The sequence below is a fragment of the Balaenoptera ricei genome, chromosome 17 (assembly GCF_028023285.1).
Source record: "Balaenoptera ricei isolate mBalRic1 chromosome 17, mBalRic1.hap2, whole genome shotgun sequence".
Taxonomy (NCBI): domain Eukaryota; kingdom Metazoa; phylum Chordata; class Mammalia; order Artiodactyla; family Balaenopteridae; genus Balaenoptera; species Balaenoptera ricei.
The window spans coordinates 54276358-54298498 of record NC_082655.1 but is presented as its reverse complement, the minus strand read 5'-3'; the positions used below and the strand labels follow the sequence as shown (position 1 = coordinate 54298498).

At 40.3% G+C, this 22141-nt stretch overlaps 1 protein-coding gene across 1 annotated transcript in view; it reads left to right on the top strand.

The window, feature by feature from the left end:
- Positions 1–1593: 1593 nt before the first annotated feature.
- E2F5 (E2F transcription factor 5) overlaps positions 1594–22141 on the top strand; it is a 28747-nt gene continuing 8199 nt past the window's right edge. The window contains exons 1-2 of the mRNA XM_059901918.1: positions 1594–2066; positions 21467–21576. Of these exons, the coding sequence (XP_059757901.1) occupies positions 1833–2066; positions 21467–21576 (344 nt within the window). The 5' untranslated portion in view covers positions 1594–1832. The remainder of the gene's footprint in view (positions 2067–21466; positions 21577–22141) is intronic.

Here is a 22141-nt window from a genome sequence, read left to right as displayed (position 1 = left end):
TTAGACGAGGTCACAGAGTGGGGCCCTCATGATGGGATTAGTGCCCTTATAAGAAAAGACATCAGAGAACTTGTTTGCTCTCTCTCTCTCTGCTATGTGAGGACACAGAGAGAAGGTAGCTGTCTGCAAGCCAGGAAGACAGTCCTCACCAGAACCTGACCATGGGGGCACCCAAACTTCCAGACTCCAGAACTGTGAGAAAATAAATTTCTGTTGTTTAAGTCATCTTGTCTATGGTATTTTTGTTATGGCAGACCAAGCTAAGACACATATAAAAAGTTTTTAAAAATAACAACTATATTTTTATCAATTCCTGTCCCTGCATCTATAGCAGAATGTTACCACTTCAAATTAAAACTAAAACCTCAAGAAACACTATTGTATTTATTAATTCTATTGATTTATTAATAAGTTAAAACTAATTTGCAAATTAATTTAATTTGTATAATAATGATTTTGTTAATGCCAATCACATAGCAGAACCCATTTTGAGATAACTTAAATTGAGTGGTTTTATTAATTGAATTTTTCATGTTTTACTAAAGATTTTTAATTCCAAGTTTTGCTTATATAGTTCTTTGATTAAAATAAAGGTTATCTGGTTATTAATGAAGTTCTGTACCTATGAATTGGAAGCATAAATATTTTGTTATAAATGGTGTGTCCAGTTTTACTAGCTAATGCTGCTGAGTATTTCACTTCATTCCAGTGACCCTTTTTCGCTAGTTTGTTATTTTAAATTTAAAATATTTCTTGCATGAAACTTTCTTGATTAATTACCATCATATGGAATTTTCATTCACCTAATATTTATTGAGCATCTACTATATTCAAAGTGTTGTGTGTGACACCAACTCATTTAAAATTTAGTTCTGACTCTCGAGAGTTTGTAATCAAATGAGGAAAAACTTTTACTCAGATCTGTGTGTTATCTCATTTCCCATCAATAGTTTGGGGTATCACGAAACACAAGAACGTGTGGGTGCCTAATATTCTAAATAACACAATATAATTTGGTTCCAGTAAGGTATTAAGAACACTGTTCTAAATGCAGGAGATCTGGAGTCCAGCGGCGAGTCTGAGCAATTAAGGACCTCTCCCTCCACACCCCAGTATCTCTACCTATGACTCCATGATTGTGTTTTTCCTGTATTTCGAATCCAAAAAGATAATCTATGGAATATAACCCTGCACTTGGTCCGAGTCACTGAAATATTTGCAAATGTTTTTCGAGCTTTCCTAAAGCTCGAAAAGAGCAGACAGCAGAAACCGCCCAATGAAGGTAAGTGAAGGAAGGCTAATCTCGTGTGGCTCCACGGACCCAGCGGCTCAGAAATTGATGGCCACCCGGCAGGGTTTTTTCCTGCCCTGAAGCCCTTTTTTCCTCCCGGCGTTGCTGCGGGAGGTCGCCGCTCCCGGCGGCGGCTCGCCAACAGCAGGGAGGCAAGTGTGAAACCCAGTCACCGACGCTGCCCTCCTCCCCGCTCGCCCCTCCTTCCTACAGAAAAATGCGTTTCCAAGCAACGGCGGGCCGCGGCGTCACTTCCTGCCATTTAAACTCGGGTCCCCACCCCTAGCCGCCCCTTCTTCTCGCTTCCACTCCCCCTCCCCTCGATCGTGGGCTTCCTTCTCGCGTCGCCAGGCCCGGGGAGGGGGCGGAGGCCCGGCGCGCAGAGCGGCCCCCAGGCGGGTGGGCGCCGCGCACCTGTTGTTTGCAGGAGCCCGCGACCCTTCGTCCCGCCCTCGGCGGGCGGAGACGGCAGCGGCCGCCGCGGAGCCGACCCGGCAGGTGGCCGAGCGCGGGGGCCGCACCACCGCGGCGCGGGGACGCGATGGCGGCGGCCGAGCCCGCGGGCTCCGGGCAGCCGGCGCCGCAGGGCCAGGGGCAGGGCCAGCGGCCGCAGCCGCCGCAGTCCCAGGCGCAGCCCCCGCCGCCGCCGCCGCCGCCGCCTCTCGGGGGCGGCGGGGGCGGCAGCAGCAGGCACGAGAAGAGCCTGGGACTGCTCACCACCAAGTTCGTGTCGCTACTTCAGGAGGCCAAGGACGGCGTCCTGGATCTCAAAGCGGTGAGTGCGGGAGGCGGGGAGGGGACGGACTTCCGAGCCCGCGGTCCAGGGAGAAGACCACCCCCTTGTCGCGTGGGTTGGGCGGCGCGGCGTGGACGCGCCTCCCGGGGACCGGGAAACCCGCGAGCAGGGGCCACGTGGCCGGCGCCCAGGCCTTGGACGCCGGGATGGGGGAGGGACGCGGGACCAGGATGGCCCGGACCGACCGCGTTAACCAATGGGGCCCGGCGCTGTGCCGGGCTCTCGACAAAGAGCCCAGGAGCTCGGGCGCGCCCGCGTGGCTTCAGGCTCTGGGCGTAGGGACCCGAGGGCGACCGAGTGTCCTTGTTGCTCCGCGTCCACCTGTGGCAGAGGCGCAGGGGGTACCCGGGCGCTTTGCCGCGAGGCACCCTTGGGATTGATTTTGCTGTCGGGAATTGATGGTTTTAATAGGCAATTCTTGCTGAGTCCGTGTTTCGGTTGTTTAAAACGAGCAAGCAAGCAAAACCCGATTTTGCCACCTCTTCTGGATGACACACACACAAAAAGGTGAACTCCTCAGCCCTCCCCGTTAAAACAATGATAGTAATTTAAGAAACCTGTTCCTTGTGCACTTCTTTTCATCATTCTGATGATTAAGAGGGATATTTGACTTGTGACTTAATTTGGTATCTGATATAAATTTCTAAAAGCGAGATTTGCCATCACACGAAAAGGGGGTGTTTTATAATTTTCACCCCAAAAGATGGAAGCGCTCAGTAAACTCTTTCCTATTTCACGAGACCGTGTGCTTGTCTTTTACTACAGTTTTGAATTTTCAAACAGCAACATGCATCAAAAGCTGTTCTGTTAAACAAAATGACTTAACCGTTCCAGGCAGGACTTGGAAGGATTCCACAGCGCTGAGGAACAGCGCTGTGATCACATTTGAATTAAAATTCAGCCAGCACAGGCAGTTTAAGTAAGAAGTAAAGCATTAAAAACAAACAAAAATTACTAACGAGTCAGTAATCACTGCAGAAGATTGGTCCCAGCACCTAGGGGAGGGCCACCTTTCCTAGCTTGAGAGTGTGACTGCAATCATCAGGGCTGTGCCTAGAGTAACAGAAGCAGCATCTGAGCAGGAGAGCATCTTCTAGTTCTTCCTGACCTGAACTCACAAAGGCCAACTTGATGGCCTCTGCTAGGGGCCCTCCTCTCAGTGTAGTGCAGGAGGTGAGGTATGTCTTTGAATGCCGTCTCCTTTCCCTGGGTGTAGTACGTATTCAGTATGTGATTGTTGAATTATCTGAATTGTTCTAGTTTATACAAATGAGGCACGATGCACATATTTTGCATTTTCGGAAGTAGTTTCTACTCTCTTCTTTTTGAAGTGTTACTCCTAGAATTTTCCCACACCCTTGGAAATTCTTGTTCTCTTTTTTTCCCCACCAGCTCTTTCCTCCATACCTCCCTCCCTGAAAGTGCTTTATGGCATATATAGTATTTAAATTGTTGTGAACTAAATTGGATTCTGTTTAAAGAATTTCACAGGAAGTCATGAGGTCATCAGTGAAAGTCAGGGATGTTACAAAGCATAGCTTGCAAACTACTATTCAAAATATAGAAGTTCAGTTGTAGCCTGTGACTTCAGTAAGGAATCAGGAAAGTTTGGGATTTTCCGGATGAAACTGAACTCTGAGGTCTGACTGTGAGGGCTTCTGCAACTTGCCTTGGAATATGGTGGAACTTTGCCCTTGCTTTCCCCTGAATTCTTTGGCTTCTTCCTGCTTCATCTGTGGCCACATTTTGCTGTCCAGAAGTCACAGAGGCAATGAGTAGGAAATGGAGTTTAATATGTCATAACAACATTGTTTCATCCATCCTGGAACTTTCTTAAAAGTTCAAGGGTTTCTGCGGTGACATTAGGTCTCATTATATTAACGACTTTTTAGTTGTAGAGAACAGTTTGAGTATCATTCTTTTTCACATATATATGGATATATATATTTCATTTATTTACATATGTTTACTTGTATATATGTGTAAAATCTTATATTATAAAAATCTTACACTGAAATCTTTCCAATGATGTTTCTTATTGTACACCATAGTAAAAGATCATAAAGACTTTTTCTGACATGTTGAAGATGAATTAACACTGACAATTATAAAGTTTCTCTAATTTGAAATTATAAAATCACATATTTTTCTTATATTCTTACTTGGGGGTGGTGTATTTCAAGATAAGTTATTGGCACTTTTGCATTATATACTTGATATTTTTTAAGAAGCAATTAATGAAACATCATTTTTGTGAATATCATGAATATAAAAAATATCAACCATCACATCCAAATATCTTAGATATCCATAAAATATCCAAACCACTTAGATGCTATTTCTTTTCTAACTTGTAGCATATACTACTGAAGAATAAGAACATAATGCTGTATCTTAGTGATGCACTTCTTCTTAGTAATTTAACTAATTGAGGACATAGCTTAACAAAACAAACAAATTCTAATAAAGCTGTTCTAGTATAATTTAACAGTTAGGAGGGAATGGAAACACCTTGGAGCTGGTTTGAGAAATTTTTATTCAATATCTTTCTCTTATACCACCACGATATAACCTCATTTACAATAGTGGGAGTGGGGTAGTTACTCTCTCTTTATTCTAGTGAGATGACAAGTTATGTCATGGTCCTTTCCAGTTATGTGGTTTGCCAATTTATGCTGTTAGTAGCTGACATTTATTGAGAGCTTAGTATGTGCCAGGCATTTAACATATATTAACTAATTTTATCATCCTAACAGTTGAAATTTGGACTTATCATCCCCATTTCACAGATGAGAAAACTGATAGGTTAAGTAACTTCGCCAATGTCACACAGTAGAAAGTCACAGCTATGACTTGAAACTAAACAATATTTTCTTATTCTCTGTGCTATACCGACTTTCAGTATTCCTAAAAAAAAATTAATTTCTTAAATTTTTCATCTGTGTAAGGGCATGGAATCCTTCTTGTAAAGAAAAATGCATGATTATTTTTATACCTCTACTCATGATAGAAGAGAAGGTATTGAGCTTCTGCATTGAAAATGAGGATATTGATGACAAATTCATATTACTTCACAAATTAAACTAGGGTTCTATTTTTATAGAACTAAAAATTTAAGTAAGTTAAGATAGTCATGACTGTCTATATATGTTGTTTTGAAAAGTCCTATTAATTTATAACTGAGTTTCTGTATTTGCCATTTTCATGCCATCTTCAACTTTTTAAAGTATGCTCAAGATTGCTTATCTCATTTATTATAATTGTTCAAGTTATCAATTGCCTGAACGATACCTGGATTAATATGATAAAATACTTATGGTGTTTCTTATCTCACAGGTCCCTGACTCATACTCATTTATGATTAGCTGATTAATACACACCGTGGAAGAAATAAATAATCTAAGGTCTTAGTTTGTGATGTCACAGAATAAAGCAAGGATTATCCTAAGGAGAGAGATATGGGTAGGAGAGCCAGAACTTTAGTGCATGCTTAAAAATTCTCAGCACAATTTCACTTCTGAGTATATACTCCAAAGAATTGAAAACAGGGTTTTGAACAGATATTTGTATACCTATGTTCATAGCAGCATTATTCACAATAGCTAAAATGTGGACACAACCCAAGGGTCCATCAACAAATGAGTAGATAAGCAAAATGTGGTATATACATATAATGGAAGATTATGCAGCCTGAAAAAAGAAGGAATTTCTTTTTTTAAAAAAATTATTTATTTATTTATTTATTTTTGGTTGTGTTGGGTCTTCGTTTCTGTGCGAGGGCTTTCTCTAGTTGCGGCAAGCGGGGGCCACTCTTCATCACGGTGCGCGGGCCTTTTACTGTCGCGGCCTCTCTTGTTGCGGGGCACAGGCTCCAGACGCGCAGGCTCAGTAGTTGTGGCTCATGGGCTTAGCTGCTCCACGGCATGTGGGGTCCTCCCAGACCAGGGCTCGAACCCGTGTCCCCTGCATTGGCAGGCAGATTCTCAACCACTGCGCCACCAAGGAAGCCCCAAGAAGGAATTTCTGATACATACATAGATGAACCTTGAATACATTAAGCTAGTCACAAAAAGACAATGCTGTATGATTCCACTTTATGAAGTAACTGGAGTAGTCAAGTTCATAGAGACAGAAGGTAGAGGAGTGGTTGCTGGGGGAGGAGGGAATGGGAAGTTGTTGCTTCTTGGGTGTTTGGGGCTGAATTGCGTTCCCTCAAAATCCATATGTTGAAGTCGTAACCCCCAGTAGTCAGAGTGTGATTGTATTTGGAGATAGGGCCTTCAAAGAGATGATTAAGTTAAAATGAGGCCACTAGGGTAAGCACTAAGCCAATCTGACTGGTGTCCTTGTAAGAAGAGGAAATTTGGACCCACAGACACCAGGGATTCCTGTGCACAGAGGGGAGCCCATGTGAGGACACAGCGAGGGAGACCATCTGCAAGCCAAGGAGAGAGGCTTCAGAAGAAATCAAACTCGCCAACACCTTGATCTTGGACTTCAGGCCTCCAAAACTGTGACAGAATAAATTTCTGTTGTTTGAACCACCCAGTCTGTGGTATTTTTATTATGCAGCCCTAGCAAACTAATACTGTGTGTATAGTTTCAGTTTTGCAAGAGTAGAAGAGTTCTGGAGATTGGTTGCACAACAATGTGAAGGTACTTAAAACTACTGAATTGTACACTTAAAAAATGGTTACGATGCCAATTTTATATTATGTGTATTTTACTGCAATTTAAAAAAATAGGTAAAACAATACTGCAGTACCACTACATACCTAATAGAATGGCAAAAATCCAAAACACTAACAACACCAAATGTTGGCAAGAATGTGGAGCAACAGGAACTGTCGTTCACTATTGGTGGGAATGCAAAATGTTACAGAAGTTTCTTAAAAAACTGAACATGCTTTTACCGTATGATCCAGCTGTCACACTACTTGGTATTTACCCAAAGGAGTTGAAAACTTATGTTCAGACAAAAACCTGCACATGGATATTTATAGCAGCTTGATTCATAATTGCCAAAACTTGGAAGCAACCAAGATGTCCCTCCGTACGTGAACGAATGAATAAACTATGGTACATCCAGACAATGGAATAGTACTCAGTGCTGAAATAAATGAGTCATTACCATGAAAAGACATGGAGGAACCTTAAATGCATATTACTAAGTGAGAGAAGCCAGTCTGAAAAGGCTACATCCTATATAACTCCTACTATATAACATTCTGGAAATCACAAAACAATGGAGACAGGAAAAGATCAGGGGTTAGGGGAGTAAGATGAACAAGTGGAACACAGGATTTTTAGGGCAGTGAAACTACTCTGTACAATACTACAATGGTGGATACATGTCATTATACATTTATTAAAATCCACAGAACGTACAACACTAACAGTGAACCCTAATGTAAGCTATGGACTTTGGGTGATTATGATGTGTCAGTGTAGGTTCATCAGTTGTAATGAATGTATCACTCTGGTGAGGGATGTTGATAGTGGGGGAGGCTGTGCATGTGTGGGGGCAGGAGATTTATGGAAAAATCTCTATTTTTTACTCAGTTTTGCTGTGAACCTCAAGCTACTCTAAAAAATAAAATATATTAAAGATGCATATGTAAAGCTTCTCTGGATACATCTATTCCAGGGTCTAATTATTAAACATCTGTTAAATACAAGATGCATGACCAAATGGCAAAAGAAAATTCTTAGGAGACTAAAGCTCTACAACACTAATAAAAATGATTACTAGTAGCTAATACTAAGTGACTGGCATTATGCCAGATGCTTTACTTGTATTAGCGCATTTAATCCTTGTAACAAAACTATAAGGGAGATATTATATCTCCATTTTGCTGATTAGGAAATTGGGGCTTAATGAGGTTATCTGGTTACAGCCAATATCCACGGTAAAGGAGATAAGAGCCCAGATAGTCTGATGTCAGAATTGATGCCATGCTAAGCAAAGTGTACCTACCTCTGAAGTTTTGGTCTAATGTGAAGAACAACTTTTCTAGAGAACAAGAAAGTAAAAAAAAAAAAGCCAGCCATCTCATTTTCCAGTTCTGGACAGGATAAATGGGATAAATGGACAGTACTAGTGAGTTCTTGGTCTTGATTCTGCCACTTATCAGCAGTGTGTCTTGGGCATGTTCCACATCCTGTATATCTTATCATTAAAGTGGAAGGAAGAAGAAGGGATGAGCCACCGTAAGTGGTGGCAGTAGTTGTGAACCGAGAAGTCCCAGGCAGATTTTATTTTTGTGCTAAGCTGTACAGTCTCTCTACCCTCACACTTAAAGAAAGGTGGTGGCCTGAAAGGGATTCCACCAGCTTTCTCAATGTGTAGACCAATGGTCAAATATGTCAGCATCTTCTGGATCTTTAAAAAAAAAAAAAAAAGATTCTAATGTCAGACCTGGGAAATCAGGCTCTGTAGGGCCAGGGGAGGAGCCTAAGAATCTGCATTTTAAATACATACCCCAGGTGGTTTTGATACCTACTGACATCTGAGAACCATGGAATGAGCTCTACTGCTTCATCTTTTTCAATCATATTATTCACGAATCAAAAAGAACTGTTCTGGTAGTAGAAGGAATTAATGTCAAACAGTTGACCCTTTAGGAGTTCACTAAGATTGATGAGAGCTACTCTTGGGAAAATGTTGGAGGCTAGGGATGGAAAAAATGCCCCATTTAATTGCTCTGGAATAGTCTCTGCTCCTGTCTGAATGGCAGCATATTACGGCATTCAAATCTTACATTACTAATTAAGGGACCTAATTTCTAGTGGAAATGAGTAAGCTTTGAGAGTCATTTCTATAATGGAATAAATTAAAATCCACTTTTACAGTAAAATTCTGTTTTACTTACAGGGGAATAGGAAAATTATAAAATTTTTAAATTTTGGATTTAATTTTTAAAAAAGAGCAAGATCAGTGCAGCTGTAGCTAATCTTCATCATTTGTGTTCCAGGGGACTGAGCAGTGAATGAGATGATGCTCAAATGATGCGAGGGCCTCCATCACTGGGAAAGAGTCTTTCCTTGAATGGAGAGTATGTGTAGGCAGGACTGTAGACATTTTAGGAAGATTGTCACAAGGATAAGAGTAAGGAGTGTCTAGTTGAGACCCTCAGGTAACTGAGAGATTTCATTAGCAGAGTGCCCAAGTATTTTAGTTGAGCTTTGGCTGATTTTATGCATCATTTTCTTTTTATAAATATGTTATTAAAATTTTAAAGGTATATTAATAGACTAGAAATACACTTTGAATTGCTATCTTACAAAGGGAAAACATAACACAGAAAGCTTAACAAATCCGTAAAAAAGGATGAAAAGGTAAAAGCATTAAAGCGTAATATACAGGAAACATCAAATGAGTAATAATTGAAACCTGCTAGTTTCTCCAGTATGTGAATGTATCCAATTCCTTTTTCTTTTTAATAAAGTTGTTTAGATGAAAAAAATTCAGGCATCCATTCTGTACAAGGAAAGCACCAAGAAAGAAAAGGACTCAAAAATTTTCAATTGAGGTATCCAGGCAAAGGGGAAGAGAAAGAAATCAGGAGTGAAAGTACTAATTTCCAGAGAATGTCTACCTTAATATCAAGTGCACTCAATGGTATAAACTGATATTTTTATTATCAGTGATATAAATCACTGATATATAAATATCAGTGATATTTTTAAGAATGAGATCATAATCTAAGGATGAATCATAAAAGTCAGTGTTTAAATAGTGCCTCTCAGTGTGAATCACACATACATTTGTCTGGATGTGTGTATTATGTTATGCCATTTCTTTAGTATGGTAAGTATTGGCATGGTAAATATTTCTTATAAATACATTTCTTTTAGATTTTGCCATTTAAGGCTAACTTTCCCCAATTATTAGTCCATGGGTCTCCCTTTATATCTTAAACTTAATATGTTTGTACAAGGGAGGGTATTTTTTCTGATTTACCTTTTTAAACTTAAAATATATCTGTTGAAATAGCATACAAATAGAAAACTTGGAAAAAATTAATATAGTCCAGAATAAAAATTACCCAGTATGCCACCACCCCAAGAGAGCCACTATTTTCAATTTTCAGTATTTCCCCAATTTGTTACACCTTTTCATAGCTGAGGTCAAACTTTTATTTTCCCAAATTATAAACATAAATTGTGAGGGCCTCAACCTAGATCTATCATATTATCCAGAATTCACCATTCTTTTAGGTTGGTAATATATTAGTTGTTTTTAGGTTTTGTTCTATCTCATTCAATAAATATAAGTTAACCAATGTGTGCCCTAGCCCCTTCCTTTAGTAGCTTACAGCTTATGGTTATGGGGAAAAGTGAGGGAAATGGGAGTTGGACACTTTAACACCGTAAGGGGGTATGGAAGCCCCTGCTGAGCCCTGGGGACTGGTGATGTGGGAGCCATTGACGGCTCCAGGGAGCAGTGAGAGTGGAGCTGGGACTAAGGGACTCAAAAAGTCAGGTGACATTGATATATGTAAAATTTAAGTTCATGTTGCTCCTCTACTTAGAACAACATCCAGTGCCTACAGGACCCCTGTCTCTTCTGGGAGTCCTTCCCTTCTTCTAGCACACTCGCCCCTTCCATGGCTCCAGTTCTTCTAATGCTTCACACACCCTCTGCTCTCCACCTTATGGCTGCTGCACAGGCCTTCTGCCTGGAGCACATTTACACACACACACACACACACACACACACTCCCTTATTTGACTGGCCATTTCTCTAAACCCTCTGGTCTCAGTTTAAATGTTTCCTTGTCTTAGATGCTTGGTAGGTAGAATATGACTCCCGAAAGATACCCATGGCCTAATTCCGGGGACCTATAAATCTGTTCAGTTAAGGGGAATTAAGGTTAAAGTTGCTAATCAGCTGATGTTAAGATGGGGAGATTTTTCTGAATTATGAATCCGAGCCCATTGGTAATTATAAGGGTCTTTAAAAGTGGAAGAGGGAAGCAGAAGAGAGAGAGCCAGAGAGATGGCAGTATGGAAGGACTTGGCTCAACCATTGCTGGAGGAAAGGAGCCACTAGCCAAGGAATGCTGCAGACTCTAGAAGCTGGAGCATCCAGAAGGAACACAGCCTTACCTTGATCCAAGCTCAGTGAGACTTGTTTTGGACTTCTGATTTACCGAACTATAAGATACTAAATTTGTGTTGTTTTAGGTCACTAAATTTGTGGTAATTTTGACAGCAGCCATAGGAAACTGATGCAGGTGCATCTCCTGACTCTTCCCCTTAATCTAAAGTGGCTGAAGTTGATTCCCATTTATTCTGTTACTCCGTTACCTGTTCTTTTCCTTAATACCCCTCATCACAAGATGGGATTGTTTCTTCATTTATTTATTTGCCTGTGTTCCCTTCTAGACCAAGTGCTCTGTGAGGCGAGGGGCTGTGTCTTGTGTGTTACCAGTACTGATCCAGCCAGTCTGTTGTAAGCTTTCAACAAATAGAATGGATGTGATCAGATTTGAATTAGGTGAAAAGGCATTCCCAGCAAGACAGCAAGTGCCAGAGCCACGAGGCCAGAGAAAGAAATGGTACATTTGCAAAGCTATAAATCAGATGACTGTTGAATTTAGAGAATATGGTTGTAATTTAGGCAAGATTACAGGCTTGAACTAAGGTAGAGCAGTGGAAATATAAAGAAGTGGGGAGATGAGATGTTTCATTGTAGAAGTGACAGAACTTGGATGCTGAGTCTATAGGAAAAGGAATCATGGATGACTGCCAGGTCATGGCGTGGTCAGCTGAATGGATGGTGGTGGTTTTCACTTAGAAATTATGAAAAGAGGAAAGGAATTTGGAGGAAAGGGAAGTCCAGTTCTGGGCATGTATGAAATGCCTATAGGTCATCCTTGAGTAGATATTTGGCAACCTGTGGGAATTATGAATCTGGAGCCCAAGAAGAAGACCAGGGCTACCAGTTTGATCTGGAAATGATTGGTTTATGAGGTATGTAAGGGAGAAGGTTTAGAGTGGAAAGAGGACTAAGAATGGAACTTGGGCAAACACTCGTAGTTAAGGAGCAACAGAAAAACGAGACTTGAGAAGAAACAGCCCGAGACTGAGGAGGAAAAACCTATGGGTTGTGGTGACAGCAAGGCCAGGGAACAGTGCTTTAGGAAGGAGAGAACCAGAGTCAAGTGCTGCAGAGGATACAAGACTTTGTAGTGCCCACTGGATTTAGCACCAGAGGTCCAGGAAACATTTTTGGCATTTAGACATTTTTGAATTATTTCTGCTTCTGATAATCTATTCTAAAGAATTACTACATCAAAGGATAATAAAAATGTAAAACCTTTGATGGATGTTGCCAAATTGCTTTACAAAAAGATAGTACTTATACTCCACTAGCAGCATATAATCATGACCAGCCACCTCACCACATCAGAAATAGCATTTTGCAATGGCTAAAAGTATACACCCTGGGTTCACTTCCTGACTTTACCATACCATTTCAGTGGCCTTGGGCAAGTTACTGAGCTTCACTTTCCTCTTTTGCAAAAATGGTGACAATAATAGTATCTGTCTCATGTGATTATCATTATAGGAATGGCTAAAGTGAGTTTTTACTTTTAAAACACTTAAACAGTGCTCGGCACATTGTAAGTGCTGTTTCCAGGTGTTTGTTAGACAAGTGATGGATAGATAGAATGAATCAATATTGGGTATTCTGATGTTTTCATATTCTACAAATTTGAAAGATGATGAATAATAGTATCTCTGTTTTTTAAGTCAACTTTGTAAAGGTATAATTTCCACCCATTAAATGCTCCCATTTTAAGTGTACAGTTCAGTGAGTGTTGACAAATGCTTGTACCTGTAACCACCACCACAACCAGATGTGTAACATTTCCATCACCCAAAACAGCTAGCTCCCTTTTGCCTTCTCCCAGCCAAACTCCAACCTCCCCACCCTGCCAAGCAACCATTGTTCTGTTTTCTTTTACATGGATTAAAACGACCTTTGCTAGAGCTTCATGGTGATGCACTCATACAGTATGTGCTCTGGGTTTAGCTTCTTTCACTCAGCATGATGTTTTGGAGATTCACGCCCATTGTTACCTGTACCAATAGTTCATTCCTTTCTGTCCCTGACTGGTATTTCGTTTTGTGGATATAGCACACTTTGCTTATCCATTCACATGCTGCTCCCAATTTTGGGCTTTTATGAATATTCAGGTACAATTCTCTGTGTAGACGTATATTCTCACTGTTTCAGTTTGCATTTCTTTATTATTCTTTTGCTAACTCATTAAAAGTTTGAAAACTTTTTCAAGAATATTAACAAATTTTTGGTATGAAATGTATCTTTTGTCCATGTTTTAATTCGTGGTCTTCATGCTTTCTTTTATGTGAGTTTTAATTATTGAGATAGTCAAATCTTTATCTTTTCATTTTTATTTCTTCTATAGATTTGACGTTTAGAAGTTCTTGGCGAAGGAAATTTGTGACATTTTGATGTATATACATATGCGTGTCTGTGTGGGTGTGTGTATGTGTGTTTGAGACAGAGATGCCCCAGTTATTTGGGGGGGGGTTAATCAGTTTTCAGAATAGGCTGCTGGTCACAGTTATGAAGGAAGCTGACATGAAAATTGAGTTTAACTCAGTCATTGGTCACATTCACTGTAATCCCTTTGAGATTTTTGGATTTATTTTAAAATCCACATCTGACTAGTATATTCTTCTTGATAATGACAAGTCCAGGTATTCTGAAACCATTGTTTATCCTTTAGATAATGAGATTTTGTCCATAGCTGAGTTTTCTGATTACCTAAGGGTTTATGTCTATTAATAACATTATTTCTTATAAAAGAACATTTAACCATTTTGGTTTGAAAAATTTCCAAATTGCATTACACATGTCTTTGTGCTTGATTTTACTTTTTTGGTAACTTGGGATAGTCATGATGAATATTATTTTTTGTATCCTTTGGAGGTGATAACCTCAAAGCTTTTCTAAGTATGTTGGATTACTGCCATGTCCAGTGACCTCAGCTTTGTCTGCTTAGTGAGTTTTTTATCCTTTCTATAATTTCTGCCACATCTCTTGATTGCTGCTTAGGTACCTTGCCAGTGTCCCAGATGGTACTTCCAGTTCTCTTGTGGACGTTGAAATTAAATAGCCCCACTGTTAGGAATCATAGAAAAGAAGGAGTAAATAGGATCCAAATGGGGTGAACTATTTGCGTAATAAAACATACCTTTTTATATCTATTTTTGCTTCTGCAGAAGCCCTTTTTCCTACTTCATTGTGCTTGACTGTGTTCTGAAGTGTTACAGTTAGAGAGTTACACCAGATAAGTAAGTAAATGTGGTCTGTTACATTCCATGATACACTTTTCAAAGGACAATGTTTTCTTACTATAGGTGAGAAATTGGATCTATAATAGTGATAATGGCTAACACGAATGTAATACTCGTGATGTATGAGTCACTCTCCTAAGTGTTTCAAATATACTCATTTAATCTTCACAACAACAATATCTTAACTGTTATCTTACAGGCTAGCCCGTGTTCCTAACTTCTATGCCACTTCTTTTGTTCCTAACTTCTAACCATCAGGATGATAGAAAATGTGCAGATACAAATCCCAGTGGTAGAATAGCAGATGCATGCTTAATTTTGCTCCTGTTTTAGAAACTTAACACATATGAGAATTACAAAGCATGCAGTTGGGGACTTAGGCAAGCAGTCTCTAGAGCTGAGTTTCATCAGGCTTTTCCTACTTAAATAGATATTTTATCAAGTATCTTCTTTTTTCTTTTGAGAGATCTTTGGTGACTTGAGTAAGGCAGTACAAATGAAGTTTGTTTTCAAAAGCTTATGCAGAGTTTATTAAAAAAATTTAAGAATTAGAACAAATTTAAAGCTTATGCACTTAAAAATACCATACAGAGTAGTAGTTAGAGGTAGTGAAAGCACTGCAGATTTTTTTAGGAGAGATTTCTTCGGGGGAGGTTTGCTCATTAAAACACTTGCGTGCTTAGCGCTGCTTCTGGAGGAAGCCCTTTGTAGCCTTAAAGTAAGTTATTTATTTTTTGGGTATTTAATTTCCTTACTGATGTAACATCCTCTACAGATACATTGAAAGCACACAGCAGCCTCCTCCAGGAACTCTTTCCTTTTTTGCCGCCACCTGCAGTAATCTCTTTTTTCAGTCTCTTATAACACTTTGTCTCTACTTTACAGGACTGTTTCATTTTTTCATCCTCATTCTGCCAGGTGTTAGCCATGGTCCCAAAGACTTAGATATGTTTACAGTTTTTTTGTTACTGGTTATTATTTTTGAATAAATAAATAAGTGGAAATGAAGATCTTTCTGCCTTTTCAGACCATTTTATACACTCTAGATGGAACCACCTGCAGACTAGTGGTACTCGAATTGCTACTCAGTGCATTTGTATAGCTTGGGAACTTATGACTGTCCACCAGTCTTTTAAAATAATAGAAGCCCATTTGAAAATGTTTTGCCACAAATTTATTTCATGAATATATAATTAATGCCAGATTCCACCTGATTATTCATTAGCCTTCTGAGTCTGTTTCCTATAAAACAGGGAGAATGATACCTACTTTACAAAGCAGTTGTGAGCATTAAGTTAGATAACATCTGTGAAAGATCCTATTACACAATTACCCAATTACTGGCTTATAAATGGTTCTTCTTAACTGTGGGTTGAAATCAAACATTCTACATCTCAATTATCTTTAACAGTGTTTGAAATTAGCTAGTAATCTTACCATGAGATAAAGCAACATACCATCGAGCACAGTTTTTTTAAAATTCTCATTAAAATATTTCATAGGCAATCTTGGTGTATTACCTGGGGCCCTTCCACCTTATATTCAGGATCCCATCACTTGGGCACGTCTGTATGCATGTGTATATAACTGATGTTTTGTAGTGGTTATTTTTTTTTTTGACCGTGCCGTGCAGCATGCGGGATCTTAGTTCCCCGACCAGGGATCAAACCTGTGCCCCCTGCAGTGGAAGCGCAGAGTGTTAACCACTGGACCACCAGGAAAGTCCCTTGTAGTGTTTGTATTGCACAGTTTTGATTTTTGGAAGTGGCCCTCCTCGCTGTAATGTTAGTCTCTGTAGCACAGTAGCTAAGACATTGAGCGCACGTGTGTCAACAGTTGTTGTCCTGGAAGAGAGTAAAGTACCTGCTTTACAGATGGAGAACCTGAAAGACAGGATGTTTCCAGAGTTACTGTGTTTATGTCAGCCCTTTTAAATGAAGCATCGGGCTGCATCGGAAGAACATCCTTGAGCAAATGAGCCGCAACTAATCCTAACCCAAATAAAGCTACCGCATAATCTCTCTCCCTCCCAGAATTAACACTGGTCTTAGTGGACTCATTTGTTCAAGTGAAGGGGTGGGGCCAGAAAATTCTTAAAGCCCTTTTTAGCACTTATATGTGATCTCTCTGAGCTCTTAGGTTTTATTTGACTTGTCCACCTCTTAAAATCATCACAAGCTTTAATTTTGTTCCACCTGTGGATATCAGTTTGTTCACCACTGGTGACATATTTTTAGAAAAGAATTTAATATTTGGAGGGGAGATCTATGTCTTTCAGAGGGTTATGTTTGTTTTTCCTGAAAAAATGAGCATCTAATAGATGCTTCCCTATGGCTATATAGGTCAGGTCCTAGAATAGTAAATGTAAACTTTTAAAGTAAATTTGATGCATACTCATGTGCATTCAACAGACACAGTGCCAGCATGGGATGAGGATGCACCCATTTTGTTCTCTGCCTGTCCCTTGACAACACCCCAGCCTTTCTGCAGGGCCTCAGGAAAATGCACAGTGATTCTGATGGCTCTCACTTTAAATTCAGGGCCGCTAACTTGAACAGGACCATAGTGGGGTCCAGCATTCCTTCTACATGACTTATTCTCTGGCTTTCCTAGATGAGGATTTCACACTTCTCCTCTCTCAACCACTAACCACCCCCTCCCCCTTCACTCCTCCACTCCCACCTCCACTGATGAGAAAAAAAAAGCAACCAGAAGGAAGTGTCTAACTTCTCCCCTTACCTTATCTACTATCGTACCCACAGCTGCACTTGGGCACTCTGATGAGCTTCAGTTATTAATATGCCCTCTTATTATGTAAGGCTGATCCTCAGCTAGTCTGATTCACATCCCCCCTTGCCTAGTTACTGCTGTTTCTTTAGTGGTTGCCCCTTCTCTCTCCTGCATCATGAATTATCCCTCTTCCCCCTTTACTGGCTCATTCCTATCAGCATACTCGCATGTTGAAATTGCTCCATCTTTAAAAGAAAAGAGAAATGAAGGGAAAAAAAAACTTCCTGGGGAAACCCCACAATTCCCTATAGCTACTGCCCCATTTCTGTTCCTCTTTGCAGCAGAAATCTTCAAAAGAGCTGTCCACTCCAGCTTTCCTTCCACTCTGTCCTGGAATCTCTCCATGAAGGCTTTCTACTCCACCACTCTGTCAAAACGGCGCCGACCAAGGTCACTCGTGATCTTTCAAGTCTAATCCATGGATCAGGTCTCAGTGAATCAGGTCTCCCTGCCAGCGATACTTAACATGGTCACTCTTTCTTACACTCTTCCCTTGGCTTCCAAGACCCCACTCTTCCTACTTCTCTTACTTCAGTGGCAGGTTGCCCCTCATTTCTCGGATCTTAAACACTGGCGAACCCCAGGGTTGGCCCTTAGACATCTTCTCCTTCTATGCTCACCTCCTAGGTGAATCCAGTAGGTTCTATCCGGTGTCCTAAAATGTCTTCTTTACTGATGGCTTCTGAATTTGTATCTCTAGCTTGGACTTCTCCCCTAACCCACACACTCCCAATGTCCAGTGGCCTTCTTGATCTCTCCCCCCTGGAAGTCAACTTGTCCAAAGCCGAGTTCCTGATTTTCAGTGCCCCAAACCTATTCCTCTTGCAACCTACCTCATCTCCAGTTGCTCACGTCAAAAACTGGAGAGTTACTCTTGATTCCTTTCTCAGGATCGCCTGCTTACTGTACCTTCAAAATAGATCCTAATTACCGTATATTAACGCATATATATGGAATCTAGAAAAATGGTACTGATGAACCTAGTGGCAGGGCAGGAACAGAGACACTGACGTAGAGAACCGACTTGTGGACACAGTGGGGGAAGGGGAGGCTGGGACGAATTGAGAGAGTAGCATTGACATATGTACACTATCATGTGTAAAACAGATAGCTAGTGGGAAGCTGCTGTATAGCACAGGGAGATTAGCTCGGTGCTTTGAGACGACCTAGAGGGGTGGGATGGGGAGAGTGGGAGGGAGGCTCAAGAGTGGGGGGATATGTGTCTACATATAGCTGATTCACTTTGTTGTACAGCAGAAACTAACACAACGTTGTAAAGCAATTATAATCCAATAAAGCTGTAAAAAAATAAAAACAGTTTTAAAAAGCTATAAAAAAAAATAGATCCTGAATCTCACCATTTCTCACAACCTCCACAGCTACCCCCTCACCCAAGCCACGGCCATCTCTTGAATGGATTATTGCCATTGCTTTCTCAATGGCTTCTTTTCTTTCACCCAGAGCAGCCCGAGAGAACCTTTTAAAATGTGGAGCCAAATCACTGTGTGCTCAGAGCCTTCCAGTGACTTTCTGTTTTACTGGGGGTAAAAGCTGAAGTCTTTACAGTGGCCTGCAAGACCCCAGCGATCTGGCCCCTTGCTACCTCTTCCACGTTATCATCTTTGTCTCCCTGTCTCTGTGTCTCTCTCTTCCCCCTCCCCTTTCTTCCTCCTCTCGTTACACACCCCCTTCCCATTCTCCCTCTCAATCACTTTTCTGGCCACACTGGCCTGCCCGCCTTTCCTTGAAGGACCTAAGCATCTCCCACTTCAGAGCCTTTGCACTTACTGCCAGATATTCCCAGGGGTCACTTCATTCAGTTCAAATGTCACCTTATCAGGGAGCTCTTCTCTGAAAATCCTATTAAATATAGCACCTTCCTACATGCATTCCTCCTAACATAATTATTTGTACATTATTAACTCCTCTCCCTCTTTTGAGGTCAGGGACTTCGTTCTGTCACCACTGTATCCTTAAGACCCAGACGAGCCTGGCACCCCGTGGGTGCTGAATGGATGAATGAAGGTGGTGGTGATTCATTGTATGATTTTATTAAGTACAAAGGTCTTGGATTACTTAATAAAACTTTAAGAATTCACACGCAACTTTTAAAAACACTACATAAAATATGATAGGTTTGTATACATGCAAACTCTAACTTACCCACAATCTTGTTTCAACCTGTATTTGATGATGAGGCAGTTACTTACCAATATTTAAATTATGCAGTAGACACTGTGCTAAGATGATCCAGTTTAATCCCCACAATTCAGCATGTGTTGTCATCCCATTTTCCAAAAAGGAAGTGAGGTTTAATGAGTTTGAAGCCAACTGAAGACAGGAAGTGGCAGGGCTGAGGTTGGATCGTGGTGTGCCTAGCTCCAGAACCTGACTTCAGAAGGATTATGCAGCTGCTAAAATAAAAGCTTCCTGGAGATCCTTTTTAATGTTGGTCATGTATATGTTTATATATTTAAGTAGGAAGATATTTAAGAAATAATGCTTAGTTTTGGAAATAAAGTATTTAATTTTATAATTGTTAAGCAATAATAAATTATAAATGAGATACTTTTTTACAAATTTTGAGCTAAAAGTGAGATCTCATGGCTCTTTGCCCAGTGACCTGGAATAGCTCTGCGATCTGGTTCATACAAACATATTTTAATACCCTACCTGGTGAGCTATTGCTGTGGTTGTGACGGCTTTTGTGTGTGAGTCCGTAGCTACGGATAACACAGAGCTGGCTTGGAGTGCTGCGGGCTACTTCTCAAGAGGGAAGTGAGACATGAATTCACAACTTAAGATTTTACAGTTAGCTTTGCAGTAGATGACTGCTCTTCAGAAAGACAGCCTCACACTCAAGGACAGAAACTCTACGATGGTAGGTGAAACAGAGAGGAAATTGCTAAGTACAAGGAAGAGGATATCGATGAAACAGTGCCTAGTCCTCTTTTTCATTTTCTCGTTTTCTAGAAGAGATGGAGCCAAACTCTAGTCAGATTTGGGGATTCAAACAGCCTCACGCTCTGGTTCTTCCTTCTCTCTTCCACTTCCTACTTACCCTCCAGGTCCACTGTTTGAGGCATGAATCCCCTTCCCGAAGACCTGTGTGATTGGACAACAGTAACCTGGTATTTTGGGTAACACAACAACTAGATTGATAGAACCGACATTTCACTTACAGGTTCCGCATGCCTGTGAAGTGAACAGTTGCTGGTGGTTGCACATGCCCCCTGTGGAAGGAAACAAAATGCTGTCCTGGGTTTTTGTAGGAGGTGCTTTTTTACAGAATCAAGAAGGTAGTGATGCCCTGGGGTAGTTGGTAACTAACTATATGAAACGAAATCTTGTACATATGTACTGAATATTGTCAGTAAGGACAGAAATGTGTTTTTTCATTACTACCATGAATCTTAAAATGTGACTCCACATTCAAGATAGTCTGTTGTCTAATCCATTCTGAAAAAAGAAGCTATAAGGTAACCTCGTCTTAGAGGTTCTGTTTGTACTATTGGGGAACAAATGTCAGACATGTGAGTGAGAACTAGTTAGAGGAACTGTCCAGCATTCCTCAATTCATTCATGACATGATAGCATTAATTATTTTCGTTGGTCTTACCTAATGTGAGTGAAACTACCAAGCTTTTGTGTTTGCTAGTACCACAACCTTGTGCTATAGATTTTGATTTCTTGTAGATTTTATGCTTTGTGTTGGGATGGCATGATTCATTCCTCTCTTTTCACTGTGAGTTTAAAAAATGCAGATTGTGTATTTCAAGGTATTACAATGTGTGTATAATTCAGAATTTTCCCCCAAGTATCTTGACTTCATTATTTAAAAGCTGCTGACGTATAATTTTTCAAAGTTTTAAAAAGTAATTAAGGCTGTCTTTAGACAAGACTGCTTATGAACGGAGAAGTAAGATAGGAAGTGACAATTAGCAGTGCCTTTTCAGGATTAGCCCATAAGGTGATATAAAGTATTTTTATTGTGTTCTTTAATTTTTGTGGGCTTCGTGTCATGACCTCTTCATTTTTTTTTCCATTCCAACATCTGCTGGCTTTTAAATGGAATAATTTCTTTGGTATTTTCAGTGTTTGAGGGTTGATTTGCACATACTCAAGCAACTGACTGGGTCAGATTTAGGATTGGGCTCTCATGCTGTGACGTTAATAACCAAAGCCTTTTTGGCCTTAAAATACAAAATGTACTTTATTTCATTGTTCTTTCCTTTTTTTTTTTTTTTAAACAGGCTGCAGATACTTTGGCAGTGAGGCAAAAGAGAAGAATTTATGATATCACCAATGTCTTGGAAGGAATTGACCTAATTGAAAAAAAGTCAAAAAATAGTATACAATGGAAGTAAGTTACAAACCAGTGCTCTGTTCTAAAACCTTTGTTTTTCTTCTCAGTGCTCTGTAAGATCTGACCTTTCTACCATTTGCCTCTCTGAAGGCCTCTATTTCAGCCATCTACTCTAGTCACACCAGGCCCACCTGTGTCCCTGGACACACCTCTTTGGGCTTCTGTATGTGTCAATTCTATGTTGGGATGTCCCTTGCTCACTCCACTGTTTAATTTACACTCTTAAAATTAAAATCTTACTTTCTCCCTCAAGCTACTCATTTGGTACACACTGCATACTGCTTTGTATTATTAATTCCTCTCTGCCTAAGTATTTATCTGCCCACCTAGTATAAACTCCTTGAAAACAGGAACTGTGTCTTATACACAGGAATATGTACTTTGTAAATAATGGTTAGTTGAAATGCATGTTGTCATTTGTTAACTGTTGTATGTTTGAGTGTGATAAACACTTTCTGTTCCACAAATTTGTCCCCTTTAGCCTTAATCTTTTGGTTTATCTTAGCCAAAAATCCCACCAAAATATATTAAGAGGTTGTAATGTGTTTTACCAGCATCTCAG